This window comes from Salvelinus sp. IW2-2015, linkage group LG5, assembly GCF_002910315.2.
Source record: "Salvelinus sp. IW2-2015 linkage group LG5, ASM291031v2, whole genome shotgun sequence".
Classification (NCBI taxonomy): domain Eukaryota; kingdom Metazoa; phylum Chordata; class Actinopteri; order Salmoniformes; family Salmonidae; genus Salvelinus; species Salvelinus sp. IW2-2015.
Window position 1 is genome coordinate 36,780,398 of NC_036844.1, and position 18,366 is coordinate 36,798,763.

The following is an 18,366-nucleotide window of genomic DNA, read 5'->3' on the forward strand; positions in this document are numbered from 1 at the left end:
CAGCGAGAGATGTTAGGGAGGAGGGACAGGGGGATGAGGTGGTCGGGGTTTAGGAGGAGGGGACAGGGGGATGAGGTGGTCGGGGTTAGGGAGGAGGGACGGGAGAGGGGATGGGTGGTCGGGGGTTAGGGAGGAGGTGAGGGAGAGGAGCGGGACAGGGGGAATGAGGTGGTCGGGGGTTAGGGAGGAGGGAACGGGACAGGGGATGAGGTGGTCGGGGTTAGGAGGAGGGGAACGGGGGATGAGGTGGTCGGGAGGGTTAGGGGAGGAAGGGACAGGGGGATGAGGGGTCGGGGGTTAGGGACGGAGGGGACAGGGGGATGAGGTGGTCGGGGGTTAGGGAGGAGGGGACAGGGGATGACGTGGTCGGGGTTGGGGAGGAGGGACAGGGGATGAGGTGGTCGGGGTTAGGAGGAGGGGACAGGGGAATGAGGTGGTCGGGGTTAGGGGAGGAGGGGACAGGGGGTGCGTGGTCGGGGTTAGGGGAGGAGGGGACAGGGGGATGAGGTGGTCGGGTTTAGGGAGGAGGGGACAGGGGGATGAGGTGGTCGGGGGTTAGGGAGGAGGGGACAGGGGGATGAGGTGGTCGGGGGTTAGGGAGGAGGGACAGGGGGATGAGGTGGTCGGGGTTAGGGAGGAGGGGACAGGGGATGAGGTGGTCGGGGGTTAGGGAGGAGAGGGACAGGGGGATGAGGTGGTCGGGGGTTAGGGAGGAGGGACAGGGGGATGAGGTGGTCGGGGTTAGGGAGGGAGGGGACAGGGGGATGAGGTGGTCGGGGTTAGGGAGGAGGGGACAGGGGGATGAGTGGTCGGGGGTTAGGGAGAGGGGACAGGGGGATGAGGTGGTCGGGGTTAGGGAGGAGGGGACAGGGGGGATGAGGTGGTCGGGCGTTAGGGAGGAGGGGACAGGGGGATGAGGTGTCGGGGTTAGGGAGAGGGGACAGGGGATGAGGTGGTCGGGGGTTAGGGAGGAGGGGACAGGGGATGAGGTGGTCGGGGGTTAGGGAGGACGGGGACAGGGGGATGGGTGGTCGGGGGTTAGGGAGGAGGGGACAGGGGATGACGTGGTCGGGGTTAGGGAGGAGGGGACAGGGGGATGACGTGGTCGGGGTTAGGGAGGAGGGACAGGGGATGACGTGGTCGGGGTTAGGGAGGCAGGGGACAGGGGGATGAGGTGTGGTCGGCGTTTAGGGAGGAGGGGACAGGGGATGAGGTGGTCGGGGGTTAGGGAGGAGGGGACAGGGGGATGAGAGGTGGTCGGGGGTTAGGGGAGAGGGACAGGGGGATGAGGTGGTCGGGGTTAGGGAGGAGGGGACAGGGGGATGAGGTGGTCGGGGGTTAGGGAGGAGGGGACACGGGGATGACGTGGTCGGTGGTTAGGGAGGAGGGGACAGGGGGATTGAGGTGGTCGGGGGCGTTAGGGAGGAGGGACAGGGGGATGAGGTGGTCGGGGGCAAGGTTAAGCCCTGTAATCAACTCGCTGTGTGGTCTCCTTACATACCCCATGCCCACAACGTGTCTGTGTGTCTCTGTCTATGTGTGTCTGTCTCTGTCAGTATGATCTTACAGGTATTTAGAGGTTGATTGTGTGTCAGTGACTTGATTCTTATAGAGGACATTTTCCAGCTGTGGGGAAATCTGTGGCAGTAGCAGTATTGTTAGCAGTATTACAGATACACTATTGATTAATGACAGTAGCAGTATTACAGATAACACTATTGTATTAATGACAGTATTAGTATTACAGATACAATCAAATTCAATCAATCAAAAGTATTTATTAAGCTCTTACATCAGCTGATGTCACAAAGTGCTGTGCAGAGACCCAGCCTAAAACCCCAAACAGCAAGCAATGCAGGTGTAGAAGCACGGTGGCTAGGAAAAACTTCCTAGAAAGGCAAAAACTAGGAAGAAAAACCTAGAGAGGAACCAGGCTATGAGGGGTGGCCAGTCCTCTTCTGGCTGTGCTGGGTGGAGATTATAACAGAACATGGCCAAGATGTTCAAATTAGAGGTCGACCGATTAATCGGAATGGCCTATTAATTAGGGCCGATTTCAAGTTTTCATAACATTCGGTAATCGGCATTTTTGGACACCGATCATTGCCGATTACATTGCACTCTACGTGGAGACTGCGTGGCAGGCTGACTACCTGTTATGCGAGTGCAGCAAGGAGCCAAGGTAAGTTGCTAGCTAGCATTAAACATATCTTATAAAAAATAATCTAGTTTATCTAGCTTGTCCTGCGTTGCATATAATCGATGCGGTGCCTGTTAATTTATCATTTAATCACAGCCTACTTCGCCAAACGGGTGATTTAACAAGTGCATTCGCGAAGAAAGCACTGTCGTTGCACCAATGTGTACCTAACCATAAACCCCTTTCTTAAAATCAATACACAAGTATATATTTTTAAACCTGCATATTTAGTTAATATTGCCTGCTAACATGAATTTATTTTAACTAGGGAAATTGTGTCACTTCTCTTGCGTTCTGTGCAACAGAGTCAGGGTATATGGAGCAGTTTTGGCCGCCTGGCTCGTTGCGAACTGTGTGAAGACTATTTCTTCCTAACAAAGACAGCCAACTTCGCCAAACGGGGGATGATTTAACAAAAGCGCATTTGCGAAAAATGCACAATCGTTGCATGAATGTACCTAACCATAAACATCAATGCCTTTCTTAAAATCAATACACAGAAGTATATTTTTTTAAACCTGCATATTTAGTTAAAAGAAATTCATGTTAGCGGGCAATATTAAACTAGGGAAATTGTGTCACTTCTCTTGCGTTCATTGTACGCAGAGTCAGGGTATATGCAACAGTTTGGGCCACCTGGCTCGTTGCAAACTAATTTGCCAGAATTTTACGTAATTATGACATAACATTAAAGGTTGTGCAATGTAACAGCAATATTTAGACTTATGGATGCCACCCGTTAGATAAAATATGGAACGGTTCCGTATTTCACTGAAAGAATAAACGTTTTGTTTTCGAAATGATAGTTTCCGGATTTGACCATATTAATGACCAAAGGCTCGTATTTCTGTGTGTTATTATATTATAATTAAGTCTATGATTTGATAGAGCAGTCTGACTGAGCGATGGTAGGCAGCAGCAGGCTCGTAAACATTCATTCAAACAGCACTTTCCTGCGTTTGCCAGCAGCTCTTCGCTGTGCTTCAAGCATTGCGCTGTTTATGACTTCAAGCCTATCAACTCCCGAGATTAGGCTGGCAATACTAAAGTGCCTATTAGAACATCCAATAGTCAAAGGTATATGAAATACAAATGGTATAGAGAGAAATAGTCCTATAATAACTACAACCTAAAACTTCTTACCTGGGAATATTGAAGACTCATGTTAAAAAGAACCACCAGCTTTCATATGTTTTCATATGTTAGCTTTCTTACATGGCGCATATTGCACTTTTACTTTCTTCTCGAACACTTTGTTTTTGCGTTATTTCAACAAAATGTAACCTGTTTCATTATTTATTTGAGACTAAATTGATTTTATTGATGTATTATATTAAGTTAAAATAAAAGTGTTCATTGTTCATTCAGTATTGCTGTAATTGTCATTATTACAAATATATAGAAATCGGCCGATTAATCGGTAGCGGCTTTTTTTGGTCCTCCAATAATCAGTATCGGTATCGGCGTTGAAAAATCATAATCGGTCGACCTCTAGTTCAAATGTTCATAGATGACCAGCAGGGTCAAATAATAATAATCACAGTGGTGCAACAGGTCAGCACCTCAGGAGTAAATGTCTGTTGGTTTCTCATAGCTGATCATTCAGAGTATCTCTACCGCTCTTGCTGTCTCTAGAGAGTTGAAAACAGCAGGTCTGGGACAAGGTAGCACGTCCGGTGAATAGGTCAGGATTCCATAGCTGCAGGCAGAACAGTTGAAACTGGAGCAGCAGCACGACCAGGTGGACTGGGGACAGCAAGGAGTCATCAGGCCAGGTACTCCTGAGGCATGGTCCTAGGGCTCAGGTCCACCGAGAGAAAGAGAAAGAAAGAAAGAAAGAGAGAGAGAGAATAAAAGAAGAGCATACTTAAATTCACATAGGACACCGGACAAGACAGGACAAACGTTCCAGATATAACAGACTGATCTGCAAAGCTGTCATCAAGTCAAAGGGGGGCTACTTTGAAGAATTAACACTTTTTTTGGTTACTACATGATTCCATATGTGTTATTTCATAGTGTTGATGTCTTCACTATTATTCTACAATGTAGAAAATAGCAAAAATAAAGAAAAACCCTTGAATGAGTAGGTGTGTCAACTTTTGATTGGTACTGTAGTTTTTGAGAGGTGTGGTTGATAAGGCTCTGTGGGATTTAGCTAGGAGAGCACTGTGACTGACAAGTGAATTTAAATGTCGCAGAGAGCTTGGGGGTTACCGCGTAAAATCCCATGGACAGGGTTGTATTCACTAGACAAAACAGAGGCAAACATGCTGAAATTGGGGGCGGTACGATGTCATCTTGTCCGATAAGAAATGGCTGCTTTCTTTTCCGGCGCCACATCAGATTGAAAAGTACTGGTGTAAATGGTTTCCAGTGGCTCTGCTCCCTCCCGTCACCCTCTCCTCTCTCTTTTCTTCTCCACCCGTCTGTTTTATGTGATGTGAATTGAATTCATCCTTTCTCTGTTGAGCTGGGCTGGACCAGATGTTCTGGGTAGATAACCTCTTACAGATGATTCTGTTACAGGCCTCTGAGGCGACACACTACGGAAATATCAGCGTCTCGATCTTCTTCTTCATCTTCTTCTTCCACGTTGCTTTTTATCTTCACTTCTTCCTGTCAACCTCTTTTCTCTTCCTCTCACAGACACACACACACACACACACACACACACACACACACACACACACACACACACACACACACACACACACACACACACACACACACACACACACACACACACACACACACCTCTAATCTAATTTCCCAGATCATTAGTAAAGTGTCATCTATGAGGCAGCTCTCATGTCTCGTAATGACATTAACGCTCCTTCCTGTGTCAGAAAAATACATCTCACACAGTACACTATACTATATACTATACACTATATACTACACTATATACTATATACTACATGCTATACACTATTCTATGCTATACACCATACTATACACTATATACTATACACAATGCTATATACTACAAACTATACAATATATACTATATACTACATACTATACACTATTCTATACTATACACTATATACTATGCTATACACTGTACTATACACTACACTACTATGTACTATACACTATACTATACACTACACTATACACCATACTAAACACTAAACACAATACTATACATACTATACACCATACTATACTATGCTCTATACTATACATTACACCTTACTATACTATACACCACACTATACACTATACTATACCGTACACTATACTATACTCTCACTATGCTATACTCTATACTATACTTTGTGGTATACACTGCACTATACTATGCTCTATACGCTTTACTATACAACATACTATACTATACACTATAATATACCATATGCATAACATACTGTATATACTATACACTATACATACTATACACTGTACTATACATACCATACACTATACTATACACCATCCTGCACACTATACACTATACATACTATACTCTACACTATACAGTATACCTTACTATACTACACACCACACTATACACTATTCTATACAATATAATATGCAGTACACTATACTATTCACTATGCATAACATACTGTATACACTACACTATACACAGTACTAAACACTATACACTACACTATACATACTATACACTATACACTATACATACTATACACTACACTATACATACTATACACTACACTATACATACTATACATTACACTATACATACTGTACACTATACTATACCATACTACCACACTACACGTATACATACTGTACACTATACTATACATACTAGACACTACACTATGCATACTATACACTATACTATACACTGTACGACACACTATAAAATACACTATACATACTATACACTATACTACACACTATACTATACACTGTACTGTACACTATACATATTATACACTATACTATACACTATACTATACGTACTATACTATACACTATAATATACGTACTATACCCTATACTACACATTATACTGTACACTACACACCACACTATACATACTACACACTATACTATACGCTATACACTACACTATACATACTATATACTATACACTGCACATACTACACTATATACATACATTACACTATAAATAATATACACTGTACTATGCATACTACACTGTACACTACACTGTACACTATACTAAACACTATACACGGCACTATACATACTATACACTATACTAAACACTATACACTATACACTCTACACACTATACTATACACTACACTACATACTATACATACACTGCACTATACTACACACTATACACACTACACTATACATACTATACACCATACATAAGGACTCCTGAGTGGCACAGCGGTCTAAGACATTGCATCTCAGTGCAAGAGGCGTCACTGCAGTCTCTGGTTCGAATCCAGGCTGCAAGACTTCCGGCTGTGATTGGGAGTCCCATAGGGGCGGAGCACAATTGGCCCAGCGTTGTCTGGGTTTGGCCGGTGTAGGCCGTCATTGTAAATAAGATTTAGTTCTTAACTTGCCTAGTTAAATTAAGGTTAGTGCTAAGTTGTAATTATTTTGCCTCTATGGCCTATTTATTGCTACTCTTCTACATTTGCACACACTGTACATAGATTTTTTATTTTGTGTTATTTACTGTACGTTTGTTTATGTGTAACTCAGTGTTGTTGTTTTTGTCACACTGCTTTGCTTTATCTTGGCCAGGTTGCAGTTGTAAATGAGAACTTGTTCTCAACTGGCCTACCTGGTTAAATAAAATAAAAAATAAAATAAAAAAATGTGTAGAATGGTAATTATAAATCAGCCAGAAGCATACCACCCTGCATACCACCCTGCATACCACTGCTGGCTTACCTCTGAAGCTATGCAGGGTTGTTCCTGGTCAGTCCCTGGATGGGTGACCAGATGCTGCTGGAAGTGGTGTTGGAGGGCTAGTAGGAGGCAATATTCCTCTGGTCTAAGATATATATATTCCAATGCCCCAGGGCAGTGATTGGAGACATTGCCCTTTGTAGGGTGCTGTCTTTCGGATGGGACATTAAACAGGTGTCCTGTCTCTCTGTGGTCACTAAAGATCCCATGGCACTTATTGTAAGAATAGGGGTGTTTCCCCCGATGTCCTGGCTAAATGTCCAATATGTCCCTCATACCACAATGGCCACCTAATCATTCCTTTCTCCGGCCAAATGCTACGCCACGCATGTTAGTTTCTTCTCCGCAATGAGTTTGGATGGGAATGCATTCGGGGCTGTCTGATTGGTCCAGAAACCGCTAGGGTTGGCCAGAGCCAGAACACATGAGTAAAGYAGCGGTTTGAATATTATTTTATTGGCTTTTGTACTCTGATCGATTGGTTAAATATCATCCAATCGTTGATGACTTAGTTTTGAACAACACCCCTTTTTGCCGCTCGTCACCACAAACGACTTCAATGATGTCATTCTCAGATTTAAAGTATGTAGCGAACAACAGAGCAGCAGGAGTGTTTAGTGTAAGTCCATCAGGCTAGTAACCACACCATTTCCTCATGAGTTTTAGCCCTAATGCTACGCAATCAATACAGGCCTGAGGGTGTGTGTGTTCATTTCTGTGTGTGCAGTGCAATCCACGTGTGTGTTTGACATTTGACTGCTTGCTGTAGAGCTGTTTGTGTCCCAGTGCAGTAGGATGTATGATATTCCTGTTTGTGTCCCAGTCAGTCGGGGTTAATCTCAACTAGCCTGTGTCTGAGAGAGGGCTATCAGAGGATGAGGATGAAGAAGGAATTACTGCTTTCTGTCAGAGACGAGAGAGAATGATGATGAGGAATGACTTTCCTGTGTGAGGTGTGAGAGAATGGACAGATGGATGGATGAGTGGATTAAAGAAGGAAAGATGAAAGATGAGAAGATGTTCCCTAATTTCCCTTTCCCCTTTGGTTGGTGTCCGGTCTCTGTATTTCTGACTTAATGGTGTGAATCACAGGGTTGGGAAATTCCAGAAACTTTTCAGAAATCCTGGTTGGTGAATATCTGGAGTCAAAAGGGAATAAACTGCCAGCGAATTCTTCAACTGGGATTTATTGCAACCCTACCGACACACAGACGATTATTATTATGCTGGCTAAATCATATGTCTGCCAGCCTGCCCTCTTTTCCTTCTAACAGCTTCAGTGTTGTTTTTAAGAGTTAGTATGATGTTCAGCTCCTCTAACTGGGTCACAACAACACCAAAGTTAAACAACCTAGCTGTACCATATTAAGATACTAAGTTCATGATAAGGTAGGCCAAGGTCTGTCTTCATGTATCTATTATCTCCTACCTGATATCCATTTAACTGTTATCTCCTACCTGATATCCATTTAACTGTTATCTCCTACCTGATATCCATTTAACTATTATCTCCTACCTGATATCCATTTAACTATTATCTTCCTACCTGATATCCATTTAAACTATTATCTCCTACCTGATATCCAATTTAAACTATTATTCCTACCTGATATCCATTTAGCTATTATCTTCCTACCTGATATCCATTTAACTATTATCTCCTACCTGATATCCATTTAACTATTATCTCCTACCTGATATCCATTTAACTATTATCTCCAACCTGATATCCATTTAACTATTATCTCCTACCTGATATCCCCCCCCCCGTTCAGAGAAATAGTCATTGAAGTTGTTAGGTTATGCGATGGGGCATAAGCTTGACTTTACCACGTTCTGACCACTTGATGGTGCTGTTTCTGCTATACTGGCTCACTCTATCATGCAGTTAGAGGTTGCCTGATGCATATCCAATACAAAGTCACCAATATGGTTTAGATTCAGAATGTACCAATCAACATGTTAATTGGCCACAGTTGAAGTTGGGTACTACCCACATTATGCCATTAAGTTTGACTTGGTCCTGGGGAAACCTATGGATGAGCATACAATGGTGATTGTGCGAGCCTTTGATTTTTCTACTTTGCTGCTATGATGATGAGTACTGGATTAGAATTGCAGATGCTGTGGATGAAGACAACATGGACATAAAGGGGATATTCGTGCATCCAAGTTATCCAGCAAGGTCATATTTTTGGCCAAACAGGGAGGACACATGTTATCTACTGAAACCAAGCATCATCTGCACCATTAAGGCACCAACCACTGCAACTGGTCGCCAATATCATTTGGGGTGTAGGAATATCACTGTAATTTAAGGTGCACTTAAGACAGAAAGTGAAAGAGGGACATTTCTTTACAATAACACATTTACTTGTGTTTGTGCTGCTGGCTCCGTCATTCTCTTACCAAACTTTGCATCTGCACTGTTCTTCAAGTAAATGTTTTTTTTTAAATAAAATGTTCAATGGAAATTGTTTTATATCTCTGTCCATATTGTCCATGAGTTTTTAGGTAGATGGAAAATAGCCTCTTTTTTTTCACAACTCAATCAATCAAATGTATTTATGAAGCCCTTTTTACATCAGCAGATGGTCACAAAGTGCTTATACAGAAACCCGGCCTAAAACCCCAAAGAGTAAGTAATGCAGATGTAGAAGCACGGTGGCTGGGAACAACGACCACCAGTTTGACTGAATTGCAGGAGAATTATACACGTATGGATTTTTTATGCGTAGTTTTCTCTTTGTTCAACCAGCCTGCTTCCTGACATTCATCCACACAATATTTCATGACCCTAAACCCGCCTGCCCCACGGATATAACCACCCCTGCATCACTAGTGTGTGTGTGTGTGTGTGTGTGTGTGTGTGTGTGTGTGTGTGTGTGTGTGTGTTGTGTGTGTTGTGTGTGTGTGTGGGTGGGTGTGTGTGTTGTGTGTGTGTGTGTGTGTGTGTGTGTGTGATGAGTTCATACACACGTTAAAGGGAAGGCTTTGAACAAAATATGCTCTTAAGAATTTTTTTCCAGCGATCATCCTTACCCCTCTTCTCTTTTACCCTAACTATATGCAAACCTTTTGACGCGGTTGCTAGGTGTTGGGTTAAGGTCGCTACACTATCCCCTTCCTTTGGGAGAGCTTTTTCCCATGGCCTCTCAGATGGTCTCACGAGCGCCATCCCACTTCTGACACTGTGTCTTGTTTTTTGTTATGTGTCTATCAGCTTCTAATCTCCTCCTCTCCCCTTGTGTGTTTCAGATTAACCTGCGTCTCATCCTGGTCAGTGGGAAGACGAAAGAGTTCCTGTTTTCTCCCAATGACTCGGCCGCAGACATCGCAAAACACGTCTACGATAACTGGCCAATGGGTGAGTGACACCTCACAGACACACATTACAACTGGCCAATGGGTGAGTGACACCAACTGCATACATATCAGTGGAGGCTGGTGGAGGATGATATTATTCAATTCCAGCCATTACAATGAGCCTGTCATGCGATTTAAAGTGACACCGGCCACTACTGGTGCATTTGGAAAGTATTCAGACCCCTTGACTTTTTCCACATTTTGTTACTTTACATCATTATTATCAAATGTATTCAATAAAAAAAATCCTTATCAATCTACGCACAATACCCCATAATGACAAAGTGAAAACAGGTTTGAAGAAAGTTTAGCAAATTTATAAAAAATAAAAAACCAAAATACCTTATTTACATAAGTATTCAAACCCTTTGCTATGATACTCGAAATTGGCTCAGGTGCATCCTGTTTCCATTAATCATCCTTGAGATGTTTCTAGAACTTTATTGGAGTCCACCTGTGGTAAATTCAATTGATTGGATATGATTTGGAAGGGCACACACCTGTCTATATAAGGTCCCACAGTTGACAGTGCATGTCAGAGCAAAAACCAAGCCATGAGGTCGAAGGAATTGTCCGTAGAGCTCAGAGACAGGATTGTGTCGAGGCACAGATCTGGGGAAGGATACCAAAACACTTCTGCAGCATTGAAGGTCCCCAAGAACACAGTGGCCTCTATCATTCTTAAATGGAAGAAGTTTGGAAGCACCAAGACTCTTCCAAGAGCTGGCTGCCCTGCCAAACTGAGCAATCGGGGGAAAAGGGCCTTGGTCAGGAAGGTGATCGAGAACCTGATGGTCACTGACAGAGCTCCAGAGTTCCTCTGTGGAAATAGTTGTCCTTCTGGAAGCTTCTCCCATCTCTGCAGCACTTCACCAATCAGGCCTTTACGGTAGAATGGCCAGACGGAAGCCACTCTTCAGTAAAAGGCACATGACAGCCCGTTTGGATTTTGTCAAAAGGCACCTAAAGACTCTCAAACCATGAGAAACAAGATTCTCTAGTCCGATGAAACCAAGATTGAACACTTTTACCTGAATGCCAAGCGTCACATCTGGAGGAAACCATCCCTACGGTTAAGCATGGTGGTGGCAGCATCATGCTGTGGTTGTTTTTCAGTGGCAGGGACTGGGAGACTGTCAGAATCGAACGAAATATGAACAATGCAAAGTACAGAGAGATCCTTGATGAAACCTGCTCAGGACCTCAGACTGAGGTGAATGTTCACCTTCAAACAGGACAACAACCCTAAGCACACAGCCAAGACAAAGCAGGATGCCTTCGGGACAAGTCTCTGAATGTCCATGGGTGGCCCAGCCAGAGCCCGGACTTGAACCCGATCACAAATCTCTGGAGAGACCTGAAAACAGCTATGCAGCGATGCTCTCCATCCAACCTGACAGAGGTTGAGAGGATCTGCAGAGAGGAATGGGAGAAACTCCACAAATACAGGTGTGCCGAGGTTGTAGCGTCATACCCACGACGACTCAAGGATGTAATCGCTGCCAAAGGTGCTTCAACAAAGTACTGAGTAAAGGGTCTGAATACTTTTGTAAATGTGACATTTTTATTTTTAATAATAAACTTTATAAAAACCTGTTGTTGCTTTGTCATTATGGGTTATTGTGTGTAGGTTGTTGAGGGGGAAAAAAACAATTGAATCCACTTTAGAATAAGGCTGTAACGTGACAAAATGTGGAAAAAATCAAAGGGTCTGAATGCTTCCTGAATGCACTGTATGATACTTCATGCAGTATAAGAAGTAATACAGGGAAGATGGAGGAACTCTGGTGGGAATGATGGGGACATGTTACACCCTAATGAGTATAAAGACATTGAGCCAGAACCCCTCACAGACCCTGAATCTTTTATTTATATATATATATATATACATACACACACACACACACACACACACACACACACACAACACACACACACACACACACACACACACACACACCACACACACACACACACACACACACACACACACACACACACACACACAACTAAACTAAAAATGCTAACTTGCATGGTCTGTTAGGTGTGGGTGTGTTGGACATATGCTGTTCCTCCAGACCCATTTTCTCTGTCTTCCTTCTCTCTATCTGTGTCTCCTTCTGGTGATGGCGATGATTAATGTTGTTGTTGATGATGGTGGTGATAGTGGTCTTCATCTCTCTTACAGACTGGGAGGAGGAACAGGTCAGCAGTCCTATTTATCCTGAGGCTCATCTTACCAGGGTCGCTTTCTACATGGGAACGTCACGCTAGGAGGTAGCACCAAGAAAACACACACAACACACCACACAACACACACAACACACACACACACACACACACCCACACACACACACACACACACACACACACACACACACACACACACACACACACACACACACACACACACACACACAGTCCAAATCAGTCAATTGAAATCAATTCATTAGGCCCTAATCAATGGATTTCACATGACTGGGAATACAGATGTGTATATGTTGGTCACAGATACCTTTTCTCGATCAGAAAAGCACTCCCACACCTGGTGTGACCACCATTTGGCTCACGACACAGACTGTTGGTTGTTGTTCCACTCCTCTTCAATGGCTGTGAGAAGTTGCTGGATATTGGCGTACAGATCCTTGTGACATGGATCCATGCATTATCATGCTGAAACATGAGGTGATGGCGGCGGATGAGGAGCATGAAACCCACATGTCCGGTGAAGAAGCCAGATGTGGAGGTCCTTACACGTGGTCTGCGGTTGTGAGGCCGGTTGGACGTACCGCCGAATTCTCTAAACAACATTGGAGGCAGCTTATGGTAGAGCAATTAACATTAAATTCTCTGGCAACAGCTCTGGTGGACATTCCTGCAGTCAGCATGCCAGTTGCAAAAAACTTGAGACATCTGTGGTATTGTGTTGTGTGACAAAATTGTACATTTTAGAGTGGCCTTTTATTGTCCCCAGCACAAGGTGCACCTAGCACGAGGTGCACCTATGTAATGCTCACGCTGTTTAATCAGCTTCTTGATATGCCACAACTGTCAGGTGGATGGATTATCTTGGCAAAGGAGAAATGCTCACTAACTGGGATGTAAACAAATTTGTGCACAGAATTTGAGAGAGAGAATCTTTTTGTGGGTATGGAACATTTCTGGGATCTTTTATTTCAGCTCATGAAAAATGGGAACTACACTTTACATGTTGCGTTTTATATTTTTGTTCAGTACAGTTGACAGTGCTTTAGTGTTGTGTTTGGGTAATGGGGATAGCTGTAGTCACAAGCTGTTTACAGGTATCTCATTTTCACCATTATCTCGCTCATAAACCTTTAGCCACTGTACACAAAAGGCACCAAACGTTACCCTATACACTATATAGTGCACTATTGTACCATAGGGTTCTGGTCAAAGTAGTGCACTATGTAGGAAATAGGGTGGGATTTGGGACGCAAACATAGACATTTTGAATCCTTTTACACTTAGGCCAATATTCCCATCGAAAGGATAATGCCCCAAAATTCCTGACATAAACGTTCTTAGTTCAGAGAGGCTGAGGATTAGAGATTTCGGTGTTCTGGGATTTGCGGTTGTTGGAATCCCAGCCCGGTCTCATAGACTAGACGTAACATAGTAAATGTAAATCTATATGTTACGTATGTTACATTTGGTATGGTTATGTAAGCCAGATGGTTAGTTAAGGGCAAAGATTAAATGAAAGTAGGGTATTTGGGTGGGGGTAAAACACAAACGTTATATGCTTCTAGCAACCCAAAGGCTTCAAGTTCGAATCTCATCACAGACGACTTCAGCATGTTAGCTAATTAGCAAATGTTCAAATACTTACTACTTTTTAGCTACTTTGCATCTACTTAGCATGTTAGCTAAGCCTAACCCTAACCTTAATCTCTTTCAGCTAACCCTTCCCATACCCCTAACCTTAACCCTTTAACCTAACTCTTAAACTTAACCCTAACCTTAACGCCTAGCCCAGCTAACGTTAGCCACCTAGATAGAATTTGTAACATAACATTTTGCAAATTCGTAACATATAATACGAATTGTAATTCATACCATATAATACAACATGGGTAATGGACATTCACAAATTAATACATACCATACGAAATGTAACATATCATACTAAATGGAGCGTCTCGGATTTACGTACAGAATAATACAAAATGCTCTGAGACCATGTTGGGAATCCACAGAATACTAACCTAGCCTGGGATATGAAGAGGGATTGGAACAGGAGTTAAGACGGATAGAGTAACAGGGATCTGGTTCATCAATGTTTAACATCACATCACCATAGCTTTTATGTACACTCCTCTTCTATATATGATGTGTGATTAAATTGAGTTTACAAAACATTAAGACCACCTGCTCTTTCCATGACATAGACTGACCAAGCTATGAACCCTTGTTTTTATATACTTATTTTACTTTATATACTTATATATACGATTTTACTGAGTTACAGTTCATAAACTCAGCAAAAAAAGAAACGTCCCCTTTTCAGGACCCTGTCTTTCAAAGATAATGTGTAAAAATCCAAATAACTAATAACTAAATAACAGATCTTCATTGTAAAGGGTTTAAACCCGGTTTCCAATACTTGTTCAATGAACCATAAACAATTAATGAACATGCACCTGTGGAACGGTCATTAAGACACTAACAGCTTACAGACAGTAGGCAATTAAGGTCACAGTTATGAAAACTTAGGACACTAAAGAGGCCTTTCTACTGACTCTGAAAAACACCAAAAGAAGATGCCCAGGGTCCCTGCTCATCTGCGTGAACGTGCCTTAGGCATGCTGCAAGGAGGCATGAGGACTGCAAATGTGGCCAGGGCAATAAATTGCAATGTCCGTACTGTGAGATGCCTAATACAGCGCTACAGGGAGACAGGATGGACAGCTGATCGTCCGGGTGGCCAATTGATTAATTGTTCAGCAGTCTTATGACTTGGGTGACTGGAGTCTTTGACAATTTTTTGGGCCTTCCTCTGACACCGCCTAGTATATATGTCCTGGATGGCAGGAAGCTTGGCCCCAGCGATGTACTGGGCCGTACGCACTACCCTCTGTAGTGCCTTACGGTCAGATGCCGAGCAGTTGCCATACCAGGCGGTGATGCAACCGGTCAGGATGCTCTCGATGGTGCAGCTGTAGAACCTTTTGAGGATCTCTTTCTCTTGCTTTTGTCCACGTTCTCTCTCCTCTCCTCCTCTCTCTCTCTCTCTCTCTCTCTCTCTCTCTCTCTCTCTCTCTCTCTCTCTCTCTCTCTCTCTCTCTCTCTACCTACTGAGTTCCAAACTGCCTCTGAAGCAACGTCAGGTACTAAGAACTGTTTGTTGGGAACTGAAATGTTTCCATGGCCGCAGCAACGCCACACAACCTAATCACATTGCGCAATGCAAAAGCTCTGACTAGAGTGTTTTAAGTCTCGCCGCAATGACTCTGGATCAGTGGAAACCACGGTTCTCTGGAGTGTGAAATCACGCTCACCATCTTGCATTTCCGACGGAACAAATCTGGGTTGCGGAGCCAGTGGAGAACGCTACCTGCCCCAAGCATATCCCAACTTGTCAAGTTTGTCGCGGAGGAAAGAATAATTGTCGGATGTTCATGGTTTAGTTGTCTATAGGGCCCCTTAATTCCAGTTGAAGGGAAATCTTAAACGCTACAGCCATATAATGAACATTCTAGATGATTCGACTTTCGCAAACTTTTGCAACAGTTTTGAAGCCCTTTCTTGTACATATGCCCTGTCTGCTGCGTTTCACCTACATTAATGCGTCTGTGTTGCTGTTGCCACACATTTATGCGTCGTTTGTTCTAGTGTGAGCCTACATATGCGTTCTGTTTTGCCGTGATCTACATAGGCGTCTTGTTGTATTTCTGCGTCACCGCCCTGCCAATTGCTCTAATATGGGTCTGAATAACTCACTATTGTGGTCTGTTGCACTACATATGTGTCTTCGTCTGCTTGTCTTTCTACAAATGGGTCTGTGTTGCTGTTCACATATGGGTGTCCGGTTTGCTGTCTGTAACTGTGTTGCGTTTGTCGACCATATGGTGTTCGTGTGCTGTCTACATTATGCGTCGTTCTAGTGTCTACACTATGGCGTCTTGTTTGACTGTTTGCTGTGTGTTTCGTGTTGTTCACATATGTATTGTCGTGTTGCTAACTTTATGTCATGTCTACATATGTGTCTTTTGTTCTATCGTCTGCTTTTGCCCAGAAAGACAGACAGATCTCCCTCCCCTTTCCTCCTCACCAGAAAGACAGACAGAATCTCCCTTCCCCTTCCTCCTCACCAGAAAGACAGACAGATCTCCCTTCCCCTTTCCTCCTCACCAGAAAGACAGACAGATCTCCCTTCCCCTTTCCTCCTCACCAGAAAAACAAGACAAATCTCCTTCTTCCCCTTTCCTCCTCACCAGAAAGACAGACAAATCTCCCTTCCCCTTTCCTCCTCACCAGAAAGACAGACAGATCCCCTTCTTGTCCCCTTCCTCCTCACCAGAAAGACAGACAGATTCTCCCTTCCCCTTTCCTCCTCACCAGAAAAGACAGACAGATCTCCCTTCTTCCCCGTTCCTCCTCACTCCAGAAAGAACAGACGATCTCCTTCCTTTCCTCCTCACCAGAAAGACAGACAGATCTCCCTTCTTCCCCTTTCCTGCTCACCAGAAAGACAGACAATCTTCTCTTTATTCCCCGTCCCTCCTCACCAGAAAACAGACAGATCTCCCTTCTTCCCGTCCCTCTCACCAAGAAAAGACAGACAGATCTCCCTTTCTTCCCCGTCCCTCGTCACCAGAAAGACAGACAGATCTCTCTTATTTCCCGTTCCTCCTCACCAGAAAGACACGACAGATCTTCCCCTTTCCTCGTCACCAGAAAGAACAGACAGAATCCCCCCCTCCTCACCAGAAAAGACAGACAGATCTTCCCCTTTCCTCCTCACCAGAAAAGACAGACAGATCTCTCTTATTCCCCCGCCCTTCTCTCACCAGAAAGACAGACGAATACACCTCCCTCATCCCACATTTTTCCCTGAAGGAATGAAAAAGCCTGACAGATCTGTTGAATAACCTCTAGTGTTGTATGGTCGGTCTGCTTGACCAATCCAACCAAGGTAAAGAACCAATCTGAAGTGTTATTTTCTTTCCAAATCTCTTTCTTCTTCACTTATAAGAAATATTTATGCATAGATTCTTTGCAAACAACAATGAACGCATGTGCCCCCCCCTCCCCAGCCCCCCACCACCACCGAACGACCTGTAAAAAGTTTCTTATTTTACTTAAGTATTTTCCAATGGAATAATTTAATTTATATAATTAAAAACCAGAAGTAACATATTGTGTTAGAATATATTGAATATAAATATATCTCTAGAACATGATATGATGCCACTAGATCCTGGTTTGATGTCCATGCTTATTAGTTGATGTTTTATGTTTTGCCTGTTGCAGACCAGCATGTCATTACTAGCTAGCTTCCTTATAGACAGCAGTACCTATAACTGTCACCTTGCTGTATGACCGTCTATACAAGGTACGTCCCCAAAAAAATTTGAACCACCCCTTATTCTCTCAAGATCTAGTTCGTCGATACTTCTTGTGATCCAAAGCCATATAGGACCTGCCGAAAGGACTAGTGCGGGAGAGTTACTTGCCACATCAAGCTGCCTTTAAGCTAAAGAAACAGGAGATGGGCTCCTGCCTTATGGGCTTTCTGGCTTCGCCCCTCAAGACAAGGCTACTTCACTTATATGTAGGGCCCTGGTCCAAAGTAGTTGCACTATATAGGAAAGGGCCCTGGTCCAAAGTAGTGCACTATATAGGGAAAAGCGGCCTGGTCCCAAAGTAGTGCACTATATAGGGAAAGGGCCCATGGTCCA

At 43.6% G+C, this 18,366-nt stretch overlaps 1 protein-coding gene across 1 annotated transcript in view; it reads left to right on the forward strand.

Annotated features, from left to right (window-relative positions):
• LOC111964457 (ubiquitin-like protein 3) overlaps positions 1 to 18,366 on the forward strand; it is a 48,833-nt gene that overhangs the window by 24,064 nt on the left and 6,403 nt on the right. The window contains 3 exon segments of the mRNA XM_070443734.1: positions 10,334 to 10,442; positions 12,630 to 12,673; positions 12,676 to 12,718. Coding sequence (XP_070299835.1) covers positions 10,334 to 10,442; positions 12,630 to 12,673; positions 12,676 to 12,718 — 196 coding nt within the window.